General features: G+C 47.3%; 1 protein-coding gene across 1 annotated transcript in view; it reads left to right on the top strand.

The window, feature by feature from the left end:
• Positions 1 to 5,162: 5,162 nt before the first annotated feature.
• Siah3 (siah E3 ubiquitin protein ligase family member 3) overlaps positions 5,163 to 13,211 on the top strand; it is a 71,046-nt gene continuing 62,997 nt past the window's right edge. The window contains exon 1 of the mRNA XM_048422217.3: positions 5,163 to 5,502. Within this exon, the coding sequence (XP_048278174.2) occupies positions 5,368 to 5,502 (135 nt within the window). The 5' untranslated portion in view covers positions 5,163 to 5,367. The remainder of the gene's footprint in view (positions 5,503 to 13,211) is intronic.

The raw sequence follows: 13,211 nt of genomic DNA on the forward strand, positions 1-13,211 counted from the left end.
GTATCAGGCCTGCACAGAGGAAGTAAGTCATCAGAGGCTCGACACGAAGGAATCATTCTCTCCTTCCACCACACGGGCTCTAGGGACCATGCTCCGCGTGCCAAGCCTTCAAGTCAAGTGCCTTCACCTGCTTAACCATCTCACTAGATCTGCTCTAGAACATTAAAGTTTGTATAAAAGGAGCCATGAAGTGTGTATTCCTTTCTGTCTGACTTCTCTACCCCAGAATCACATCTGTGAGATCCTTTCATGTTATTACAGTAGCTGAAGCAATAATAATTTACTCTATTTTAATTTTTTGTGCAGTATTTGACTAGAGAGGAATCACATAAAATATTCTTTTTATTGTTGATAGATAGGATGCTTTCTGCTTTCAACTATCTCAGCCTGCTGCTATGGAAGCCCTTGTACATAGCTTTTGAGGAGGCCAGGTTATCATCTCTGTGAGGCACTGGAGTAGATTTGTGGGTTCTATGAGATCTGCCTATCTATCTATCTATCTATCTATCTATCTATCTATCTATTATCTATCTATCTATCACCTATCTACCATCTAGCTAGCTAGCTACAATCTATCTAAATCTACATATCATTGATCATATACCTATCTCTCTATCATCATCTATAATCTATCTATCTATCTATCTATCTATCTATCTATCTATCTATCTATCTTCTTTCTTCAATCTAGCTAGCTTTAGTAGGTAATAGCAAACAGTTTTCCGCCAAGTTTTGGTGTTCCATCTCCTTTCCAGTGCTGTGAATTAATTTGCACAAATGTCTTTTTGGAGAGAAGAGGACAGTGTGCGTGTGTGTGTGTGTGTGTGTGTGTGTGTGTGTGTGTGTGTGTGTCAGGGCAGGGGTTCTTACTGTGGGTCATGGTTGTTTCACCGCTACTATTGTGTTTAATTTCTGAATGACATGACTAGATTCATTTATAGAAGACATCAGAGAGATCAAGCAATTTGACCAAGGTCATATTAACTAAGCATGTAGGACTTGAGCCTTAGTTTGTCTCCTTACTGGTCCAAGATACAGGCAAGCCTGACCACTATGGCACTGAGGGAGTGCCAGCATTATGGTGGAGTCTGGCGGAGGGGTGGGGGCCTTCACTGGGGCTATGTGAGTTTAAGGCTTTGTCTCACTCCCCCCCATTTTCTCTCTCTCTCTCTCTCTCTCCTTCCCTGCCAGGAGGACTCCATCCCTCTGGAAGAGTAGGCTAAAATAAAGCCTTTCCTCCTTGGCTTGGCAGGATGGTTCAGTGAGTACAGGTGTTTGCTCCCAAGCCTAATGACCAGAGTTCAAGTCCTAGGGCTGACATAGTGGAAGGGAAGAACTGACTCCTGCTGACTCCTGCAAGCTGTCCTCTGACCTACACATGTGCGCTATAACATGTGTGTGGGCCCTCCCCCAAAGAAATAAATATAAGACAATAAAAATATCTGTTTTTCTTCCCGACGTTGCTTTTGGCAATCGTGGTTTATCGTAGCAGCAGAAAGGTAACTACTAAAACAGATGTTTAAGGAATCGTAGTTCACAATTTCTTGGAATCTTGAAAGCTATAAAAATGCTTCCCAGTGGGTGAACAGGTCGACTGTGGTATGTTCAGGAAAAGGGACACTATTCAGCACTGAGAATAAATGAGTTGCCAAGTCACGAGAAGACACAGAGATGTACATTATTAAGTGAGGTAAGTCATTCTGGGAAGGCCTCAAACTATGGTTCTAGTGGTAGGACATTCTGGAAAAGGCAACAGTGCCGGTAAAAGGTCGGTGGTGCCAGGAGTCTGGGAAGAAGGAAGGAAAGAGAGCAAAGGGGTCTGGGTTTTCAGAGCAGCGTGACTCCTTGGAATGACAGTGGCTGATCTGTGGTTATCTGTGCAGAGTCCTGATCTACTCTGCAGACTCTGACGCCTGAGGTCAGCTACACACCCCGGGTTAGAGGTGTGTGTGAGTGGGATTTACCACTTGTTACAAAGGCGGTTTGCACTCTGGTGGGGGTGTGGGTGGGGCCGGAGTCATCCAAGAGTGACGGCACAGGCATGGGAATTCCCTGTGCCTTCCCTTCAACTTCGTTGTGCACCAGAAACTGTTGTAAAGTAGTCTTTAATCAGATCTCAGATTAAAAAGAGCATTCATTCCTATGTCTCAAAGTTCTCAGGCTCCATTCTACTCGATGCCGTCTTTATCTTGCCTGCAGCCATTTTATTTAAAATGTACCTTTTAAAAGATAATGGAAAACTGTCCCCACTGTCACTGGACTTACTTCTAGTAAGGCCAGGAAACAAATAAGATAGAAATCAATAAAATAATAGTTCCAATTTAACCAAGAATGTAAAAATAAAAGTTTAGATCTTCTGAGTCTTCTTAGGGGTACATGGGAATATATGCTCATTTTTTGCTTGTTTGTTTTTGTTTTTTCAAGACAGATTTCTCTGTGTATCCCTGGCTGTCCTAGAACTCACTTTGTAGACCAGACTGGCCTTGAACTCACAGAGATCCACCTGCCTCTGCCTCCCGAGTGCTGAGATTAAAGTGCCACCATCGCTGGGTCTATATGTTCACTTTTATTGAAGAAAAAAAAAGAGTGGGCACAATGGTGTGCACACCTGTAATTCCATCACTCATGATGCAGAGAGAGGTCATCTCAGGCCACATAGAAGATTTGAGGCCAGCCTCAGCTATATGAGATCACATCTCAAAACACCAAAAATGAGAGCTGATCAAGAGACTCAGTCCCCAAGCCTGGTGACCTGAGATCAAACCCCTCCTGAAAGCCACAACCTTGAAGGAAATAATTGACACCTGCAAGTTGTCCTCTGACTTCTACACACAGGACAAGGTGTGTGTGTGTGTGTGCGTGCGAGTGTGCACACACATACAATAAATATATGTAAACAACCCAAAAACCAAAGAGCCCCCACCCCAAAGACAATGAAAACTTTGAATGCTATCCTGCTTAATTGCAGGAAGTTTATTACAAATGATACAACTTTTGGAAGTGGCTTCTAATTTTGTAGATTAAGAACACTTGCTTATAAAATATGACTATAAACTATATATTTTCATGCAATCTGTACCAGTTAGTCTTTTGTCATTTCGACATAAACTAAAGTCATCTGGGCAGAGGGAATCTGAGTTGAGAAACTGCCTTTATTAGCTTTCCTGGAAGCAAGTCTGTGGGGCATTTTCTTGATTAATGATTATGTGGGCAGTGCCAGGTTGTCCTGGGTTATATAGAAAAGCAGGCTGAGCAAGCCATAGAAAGCAAGCCGGTAAGCAGTGTCTTCACAGCCTCTGCTTCAGCTCCTGCCTCCAGGTTCCTGCCCTGTGTTCCTGCCCTGACTTCTCTCAGGGATGGAGTGTGACCTGGAAGTATAAACCAAGCTCTTTCTTCCTCAAGTTGCTGTTGGTCATGTGTGCACCACAGCAAAGTAGAAAGGAAACAAGGCCCCAGGCTGTGGGTCTAGGAACGCACATCCTATTTTTAGAGCGTGTTGATTCAGGTTTACATTGTTCAGACACATATATTTTGCTGGTGCATTTATTGTTAAAGTGCAAACATTAACATCCTATTTCATTTGTTATTCAATATGTTTCTTTAGATCAGTGATTCTTAACCGATGGGTCGTGACCCCTCTGGGGTCAAAAGACTCTTTCTCAGAGGTCGCCTTAGACCATTAGAAAACACAGATACAATTACAATTCTTAGCAGTATCAAAATGACAGCTATGAAGTAGCAACTAAAATCATTTTGTGGTTGGGGGTCACCACATCATGAGAAACTGTCTTAAAGGGTCGCAGCACTAGGAAAGGCTGAGAACACTGCTTTAAATATTGACTTTAAAAATCGAGTTATAATGAAGCTGGGCTCTGCTTTGGTTTCCTAAAGCTAGACTCCTTCTTTTCTGCTGTGTTTTCGTCTGTTCTTAAGTGCCTCATTGAGTGTCCGCTCGGGTGTCCTGGGGTCATAGAGAGTCTCTATCTACTGCAAGCTAGGTCCTAGGACCCCAACACATCTAGCCTTTTGCCATTCCAGAAGCGGTTCCTGTCGCAGTAGCGCTAGAGTTGATCTGACCATTCTGTGCAAAAAAAAGCCAAAGAGCTAAAACTCAGTCCTCCAGTTCGATTCTTGGGCAGAGATTAAAATGAACCATGGAATTTATTCCCCGAAAGTCCAAAGCACCCCCATGTACTGCTTCGGAGGCCTCCTTCAGGAGCCGGCTGGCAGCCCCGTGGCCTACCTTGGGCACTGGGGTGGTCGGTGCCCTGGTGCAGCTAAGGACAGGATTGGTCTCTGCCCGTTCCAACACAGTATGCTGCTGGCATTCACACAAACAAGTAAATGAAGTGCCGCGCGTGTCCCTAATCTCTGTTTTAATGTCGCCAACAATCTCCTGGTTAATTAGCAATTTGCTGCCCACCAATATGCAAATGAGTGACAAGCACAGGTTCTCTGCATCTGTAATTATTCGGCTGATGTACAAGCCACTTCCTTCCCTGAGCAGCTTTCTCTGTGTGTGCGTGTGTTCATGCATCAGGGATTCTATTATTTTTAGAAGCGAGCTCTGTGCATTTTTATGCTTTAATAAAAGAGATTTCAGTGATTACTCTATTTTGAATATATATATTTCCCTCCTCAATTCCAAATTCATTTGTCAATTTTTTTTTTGCACGAAGAGTGGGGAGTTAGATTATCAAGGGGCTACAATCCAAACTGCAGAGCGTCAGAGAACAAGATTGAAAGATACACCCTTCTGCAGCTGCCAAATCCGTGTCTAGCATCGGGGTCTTGTAGTATTTGGTTTTCTTCCAGCAGCTCTGGTGAGTAGAACCACAAGCTGCCTAACCCATCTGCCTGTTGGAGCACAGCGCTCTCCTGTTTGGAGGTTTAAACGTTTTACATTTTTTCTTTTCTTCTGGGGGGAGGGCTGTTGTTCAGGGCACTAAGAAAGGCTCTCATGTTAAATTAAGTCAATTAATAAATGGAGACACATTAAGCAATCAATTTTGTCAGCCTATCTCCCCAGCATTATGTATGGTTGGCTGTAATCACAAGATAAATGCAGTGTGCTGATCTATGGTAATGTTCAATAATACATTCTCCGCCAGGCTCAATTCATCAGGGAGCTCCGGTAGGGGAGGTATTTGTTATTGGCTGTCTCTGCACCTCAAGGATAACATTTCTGTCCTTTTGATTGGCTGCCTCGCTGCTGCAAGATTCTAACCGTCTTATTTTGATGATGAATATGAAGGCGCGCTAAGCCGGGCTGGAGCAGAGTGTCTCAGAGGCTGTCTCCATTCAGAGCCCAAGGACTTACAGCATCCTCCGCCGCCTTCCTGAGCCAACAGCCCCCCAAAAGTTGGGATGCTTTTCTTTACTCAGTGCTTTGGGGCTGTGTTGGATCTCATTCACCTCCGGTTTCAGCACTACAAGGCTAAACGGGTTTTCTCTGCTGCCGGGCAGCTTGTCTGTGTGGTCAACCCCACGCACAACCTAAAGGTGAGTCACTTCCTCTTCGGCTTTCCGTGGGGGCTCTAGCCTTTTTTCGGGAGGCATCTATGAGGGAACTCATGCAAATAGTTTGCTGGTGCTAGGATCCCAATGCTCTGAAGACCGCTAACTTGCTTTCCTAGGCTCATTCTCGCTCTCTGGGCGGTGTGGCGTTTTTTACAGTGACTGAGTGGTGTTTCCTGGACTGGCAAGCAACAGTGGAGAAAACATGTAGTGTCTCCCCCGTACCGGGTGTGGGGGCTGAAGGGAGGGTGATGGGAAGACTCAGGTAGAGGTGTCCTTACTTTCCTCCTACGCACTTGTGGGTCAGCGCCCAAGAGAAAAAAAATCAGAAAAGTTATTCAAATTGCCGTCTGTCCTGCCTGTCGGTACAAGGATTTGCTCATGCAGAACTGGGGAGTATTGAGACAGAAGTTGACAAGGGGCCGTTTCTGCAGGAGTTTGCCCTTGTCCTCAAACTGTTTCAAACTGTGTGTGTGTGTGTGTGTGTGTGTGTGTGTGTGTGTGTGTGCGCGTGCGTGCGTGTGTGTGTGTGTGTGTGTGTGTGTGTGTGGGCGCGCGCGTTGCTGGGAGGAGTTTAGCTTCTTTCCCTCCTGCGGGCTAGATGCGAATCTTCACTGAGGACAGCGGCGGGAGGAGGGCTTAGCTTCAATTGTGTAATAATGAAACTTGCTAGGAGCTGCCCCGGCTGCCTGGAGCCGGCAGGCGACTGGCTGCTGAGTTGCCAGTGGCTGCCTCACTGCTCGCTTGCTTGGTGCTGCATCCTCTGTGTTCATCCACCTCAAATCAGTGTTCTAAAGCTGAGATGCGGGGCTAGGACCTCGGCGTGTTACAGCCTAGGTGGGGAGATTAATGAAGAGTCAGCTGCCTACGGATGTGGTGGGGAAGATAGGGAACGGGGTAAGGGGCATGCTGGGAGGACACAGCTAAACTCCCCAAAGGTGAAATGGTGAGAAAATAAAATCTGATGCAGGACTCGTGAGGGAGTTGCTTACCGGTCTTCACTGTACTGGGGGACTGGGGACAGGGGGAGGGGTTGTGTCTGCAGCAGAGTCTGGGACTGTCTCCAGGAGACCAAATCTGTAACTGACTACTGTGGTTGGGCAGTGTTGGGTGATGCTTGTGATGCTAAACTCATGATGGGATGGTCCTCAGCCCTCTTGCTGCAGATCAGTAATTATGAGTGGCCCCCACCTCCATTCCTGGAAGTGTTTAAGCTGACAGCTCTCTGGAGCTTCTGAGGCCACACTCCTGGGGGCGATGTGATGGAGGGGCCCTGGACTATACTGAGCAACTGGCTTTCTATGCTACCCAGGCTATGACGAATCCGTGAATCTCCTTGAAGCGTTCATGTGTGTGCCCTCCCTCATTCTACTCATTCATCTCTTTCCTCCTGCTCAGTGTTTTTGTTTTTGCCCCCCCCCCCTTATGGCCTGATTTTATAAATGAGAATTCTCTTCCAATCATCCTTGGCAGAGGAAGTACATCGTATCCATATTAAAGATACTCTTGCATTCCATTTCATGGCCACCTTGGAGCCCTTACTCCAACCCCATTATTTTGTCAACTTAGATTAGTTACTTCCCGGTGGCAGGAAACCTTGTTTATTCCTGTTTTGCATTTTAATGCCTTTAAAACCCTGCAACATAGTAGCTGTTCTAAAGTTTGAGTTCACGGGGTTCACTTCCTGCAATGGATGATGGAGAAAGAGGTGCTTAGACCTTGCTGGGGGGGCAAGGAGAATCATCTCTGAATGACTTTTTCCCTGAGAACTGCTTGTTGACTGCCACGCTCTTGTTGCCCAGAGTCGGGGTGCAGGGCTTTGAGTCAGCTCTGGACAGTTGTGTGAGTTTTTGAATCGCTCGACCTTTCTGAGCCTCCCCCTTCTCATCGTCATAGGAAGGGTTCTGGTTCCTCCAAAACTCTCTGGAGCTGCTAAGAGACAGGGTGTCCACGAGCGTTTGGGGGGGGCGGTGGTTAATGATGAATGTGCTTGTAACCGTCTCCTCTCTCAACACACACACACACTGTGCACACCCACATGGCACACACACATTCTTAATTCGATTGGCAAGCTCTTCAAAGAGTGTCACGTAATGCTTTAAGGTAGCTTAAGGTCCTCTAATCTGGAAGAGAAATAGATGCCTTGCGCTTTTGAGGAGTGCTTTTCCATGGCCCAGTTTTTCATAGAAACGCTCATTTGGCTTTTTATTTCCACTAATATCCCCTTAGGGAGTCTGCTCATTAGAGCCCTGCTGCAAGTAAACATGGTTTGTTGTGTCCCATCACACAGCACACAGAACTAGGAGGCCGCTGCAGGCAGGGGGACTCACCCAGCAGGCAGACTGCTCTGTGGGGTCTCCACCAACCTGTGCTTACCCAGGGCCCAGGTGGCAGAAGGTCAGACCCACCTCCCAACCCGAGGCTAGCAGACAGCTCAGGCTTTTTAAACGTTTTAATTCATTACTTAGCTAATTAATTAATTAATTAATGCTATGATAAGAATGGTTATCTAAAGCTAGACTAAGAAGTGCAAACATACTCAAAAGAGTTCTCTTCCTAAATGCTCATGTCCATAAATAGACCACATAAAATATGCCTTTGCTATAATAAGCTGTGATCTATGGGCGGGGGAGGGGCTTCCTGGTTTTGGAGGGAAGAAAAAAGCTCTGGCAATGTTAACCCAGAATAGCTATTGATCTGTGGCGCTTCCCTGCACTTTATAAGATTGACCAGAATATGAAATGGTAACCGGGGCCACTGATTTCCTTTTGCTGGGCTACCTGGAGCTACCGGGGTGGGGGTGGGGGGAGCTGTGGAGACTGGAGGAATAGTTCTTGGCTTATCTGAGACTCTAACGACTGAAAGCAAGTGTTGAGTTATAATGTACTCGCTGAGCAGAGAAAATCGTGTATCTGCTATGGTTCTACAGGTCACCTTCATTAGCGGTCTTACTGACCTGGGATTCCTTCAAGCTGGTACCTTTCCTTCTAAATGGAAAGCAGGGCCTACCAGGGACTGCAGATACTCTGGGTAAAGCTGTTATGCCCACAAGCCCACTCTAATTAAAAGGGTCCTTAAGAATGAATGGCTGACCTGGAACTCTGGGCTTTAAGTGCCTACCTAGAAACAGGTAAGAGAGACTCACTCCCCATCCCCTTGGCTGTTTGTCTCTGCCTGAAGTTGTAATCTTTGCCTAGAGCAGAATTCCAATGGGCGCCCCCCAGTTTCCCTTTACACCCTATGGAAAGTATTCCCTTAGGGAGCCAGCATTCAGGCTAGCGGTCTCCAGGGGCTGCCCATCCTCAGCCTGCCTCTAGACCACACTCCTACCTGCTTCCCTCTCATGCTCTGTGACTTTTCTCTCCTGGTTCCTCTCCCATTGGCCTAGGCACCCATGCAGCCCTGCCCCCTGCCCTGTCTGCAGACACAGCCTTTGCAGGGTGGCACCGCCGGTTCCTGAAGCCAGGGTTCTCCAGGGAAGGGTCTGCAGACTCCTGGGACCCCTTTCCTCTGGGTCCTCAGCCATTCCCAAGAGCACAGTGAGCTGGGGTGGCTGGGTGATTTCCTCTCTTTATCCACATCTTTGATGAATGAGTTTTTAAAAAAGAAATGCTAGCAAAATGCTTTCTGGCAAACTTCTGAAAGGCGCTGTCTGATGCTGCCACCCAGTGCCCTCCTCTGCACTGGGCCCAGGAACATTAGTTCCCTACTTCCGTGCCTCCATTCGGCCAGTTCCCTGCCATTTTTCTTCTAATTTGTTTAATCTTGGATTTACAAAAAGAACAGACACACACACACACACACACACACACACACAAGTGACAAACAGGAGAGTGGTGGTTTTACTTTAAGTGCCTGGCAGATGCAAAATCTGGCACTGGGGGTGTTGCAGTTGCAATCCCGGCAGCATCTATGCGCCTTTCATTCTTAGAGAAGGGGAGATGAGAGACTGGCAAAGTCAAGCATGGCTCTACGTCTGCTGTGTGAGGTGATGTGGGAAGTCCTGAACTTTCCTGTGGCTTTGCTAACTCTGGTGGACGCAGCGCAGCAGGGATTGGAATGTGAGCAAGGAAGCCTGAGACTGAGAGGCCGCCTTTGGACCGTTCAGCGTGTCCAAAAGACCACTTTACAGCCGCTCAAAGCTTTGCAGCAAGATCCTTGAAGAGCGGGTATGTGGGGTTACCCAGTTCGCACCCACATCCGAGGGCCCTGTTCTCAGTCTTTTCAACACTTTCATCAGGTTCTCTCCCAGTTTGGAGGGGCTTCACTGCGTGTTAACACCTGAGAAGTTGGGGGCGGGGTGGGAGCCCTGATGGGATGGTGGCGGGGAGGCCAAAGGTCTACCCACTTCCACTTTAATATTAAAGACTCTACAGTCTCTTTCAGCCTGTTGGTTTCTGCAAATATTCTATGACACTATGGGCCCCAAAGAGCCCTGCAGCCTTTCTGGTGAATAGTGATTGTAAATGAGGCCCGTGAGTCACAGGAGACCCCGGGTCCCAGGCAGTGATTTGGTTAGCTGTACCCTAGTGATTGAGTTGCAGAACAGGTTGGAGCTGGAAGCTGTGCAGAGGTGAACTGATTACCTCCGCTTTGCATTTACCCAGCAGCCTCGAGCCCTTGGTGAAATTCCCTTACCTAGGCTCTCTCTACCAATCTGGGGAAACGAGGGAACTGATAGCCTTAACTTCCTCCGAAACTCCCAGAAAGGTCACAGATGTTTGAACATCTCCCCCGCCCCCCAGTTTAGACAGACTACTTTTCTAGCAGTTAACAACAGAAGCAGGCGGCGGAGGGAGCAACTGTCTGAGATGGTGTTTTAGACTTAAAAAGTCATCTTGCCCCCAGCAGTCTAGTGACCTGTTCAGACATGCAATGTCATGGACATGAGGTCTACCTGGGGAAGGGAGACTCAACTCCACGTGGGTTCTGCAGCTCAGGGAATGATGGGGGGCATGCCAAAGCAGGGAAGTTAAAGCTTATATGCAGCCAGGGGAACTAAGACTACAAAGGGAGGACTCCTTGTGCTGGTCTGCACTGGTCTCCTGAGGCTGCTGTGAGCCACAAACAGTAGCGTTGGGAAGGAAGCGGTGTTTTAGCTGTTGATGATTTGGAGCTACAGGATGGAATCTGATGGTGTTGTCCTTGAGCATGTCTCTTCCTGGTTTTTAATGGAGATGCAGTGTTTGTACCCATTTCTGGGGTCCAGGATGACCATTCAACATGTTACACAATGTGCCACGATCAAACTGTGCTAATTGGCATTTCCATCTCCTCCAGCATTGATTATTGGGGATTGGAAACCTCTGGACTCGAGTGGTAGCTTTGAGCTTTGTGGGCTTCATGTCTTTTCATCTATAAAATGGGGAAGTTCATCAGAAATGCCTTTCCCACACATTAAGGGTTTGTCGTAGGCTGGCAAGGGTACGCATTCTGAAACCTTTGGCATAATGTAAATAATGCCCAGTTCTTGTGTCTAACCTGATGGGAGAATAAACTCCTCAAACTAGATGTTGCAAAGGATAGTGGTTTGGAAGAGATGCCCCCAAAATACTCAGATATTTGAATTCTTGGTCCTCAGTTGGTGGCTGTTTGGGAAGGATCTGGAGGCATGGCCTCGCTGGAGGAAGTGTGGCCTCATGGGAGGGGGTGTGGCCTCATGGGAGGAGGTGTGACCTTGCTGGAGGAGGTGTGTCACTGGGCTATGAGGTTTCAAAAGACTTGAGCCGTTTAGGGTGCTCTCTGGGACTCCTGTTTGTGGCTCGAGATGTGAGCTCTCAGCTTCTGCTTCTACCACCTGCTACCTGCCACTTCTGTTTTCACCATCATGGACTCTACCCTTTGGAACCATAAGACCTAAAGAAACCTCTTCTTTTATACTGTTTTGGTCATGGTGTTCTAGTACAGCAAAGAAAAGACAGGAAGTTACAGTGGTAAAGTTAAGGCAATGGAAGACCCCTGTTGAAGGACAAGGTTTAAAGCATGCTCTTCAAGGGAGAAGAGGGAGAACAATATTCTAGTTCAAAGTCTAGGCTCAAAGGCTAGACCCATAAGGCTCAAAGTGAGCAGCCAGCCCCAAGTCGCAGCTGATAGAGCTGCGGCAGGGACTGGTCTCATACTCACACTCTGCATTCAGACTGTTGCTCCGCCTGTGCCCATACCATGAGGGAACAGGAAACTGCCCTGGTAATATGGCCCACTGGCAGTATTGGGCATTGTCTTGGAGGGGCTTTGCTCTCAGGATGTTGTCAGCTGGGCCACCATGGGGCATCAAAGAAACAACAGTTTCTTGTACCTAAAGTACTCTCGTGCAGATACAAAGATTCGGGCACCTATGAGGGTCTACCGGAAGTCACCAAAGTCAAGCAGCCACCACTGCAGATGGTCAAACCGCAGAGAGATCGAGTCCTGGTTACCAAAGGCTTCGTTTTCACTTTGGCTGTGAGCCCGGGATGAAAGCACTGGCAGACACCACCCCATGTTTTCAGCAGAACAGGTTCTTTGTGGATAATTTAGAATTGTGGGCTGAGAATGTCAGTTGTACGTTCAAGATATCGTATCTCTTCAGAATTCCTGAATCTTTTGATGGACTTTTACACCATGAGTCCGTGATGAGAAATGTGTTCCGTGCTGCTGGGTCATTTCCACCAGCCCATGGCATCAGAATCACAGCTAGAAGACAGTGACCTAAGACAGGGTATGGGGGGTAGGCCTGGCCCCCCTGAAGAACAGGAGAGGGTACAATGTGGGAGGATGGGATCATCAAAGGTCACGATTTTATAGGAAAGTCAAGGTTAACCTACACAGAAGGTCCCACAGAGACAGAATCCAAGTCAGTTCAATAACAGGCTTTACAACAGACAGACCAGCTAAGCCAGCCGCCTCCTGACTTTGTACCCACACATCGTAGCTCCTCAAAGTATCTCACAGGACTTGGCCAGGATGTGCTGAAGAGTCTGAGGCAAGTAGACACTCAGAGGTTCCGATTTCTTTGTCATAAATTAGGTATTCAAGTGACATTTCCCAGGCTGAACCAGGCCACTTGTCCTGAAACTCTCACGCAGTGGTTTTTCACTGTCTAGGCTGGATAATAAGTCACAGTGATAACAGTCACACTGAAGGCAGGCTTGCTATGTCCAAGATCTGTCTAGCGTGGAACTGAGCATTTAATTGTCACCGGGAACAGGCATATTATCTCATTCCACCCTACAGAATATCAAAACAGAAAAAGGTTAAAGACCTGGCCCAATGTGGATGCTCTTGATGGGTGAAGCGGTCTCTTTCTTTGATGAAAATCCTGTAACTTCTGGCACTTCCTGATACTGATATAGTGGCCCCTCACCCTCACTCTTCACAACCCACAACCCAGGCATCTTGCTGAGGACTGATGTTACACGTACTCTATCTCCCTATAGAATATTGAGCTAAGAGCATGTTTCATTCATCTTCACACATATAAACATGGGGATGATGCTCCAGCCCCTGCTGGGCAATCCCAGGAGGCTTTCTCTGTGTTTCTCAAGACTGCTGGTGGAGCTGGACATCTGCAGCTTGCGTTGACGTCGTTCCTTTCCTCTGCTTGCTGGAACCACACTCAAGTCAACAGTTTGCCTCAGACTCCTTCGTCGGGCTCTGTTGTGAGGGAACTCAAGGAAAGACTGTGCCTGGAGTATTTAGTTGTGGTTTTGTTTGTT

The sequence above is a fragment of the Myodes glareolus genome, chromosome 12 (assembly GCF_982192425.1).
Source record: "Myodes glareolus chromosome 12, mMyoGla1.1, whole genome shotgun sequence".
NCBI classification, from domain to species: Eukaryota; Metazoa; Chordata; class Mammalia; order Rodentia; family Cricetidae; genus Myodes; species Myodes glareolus.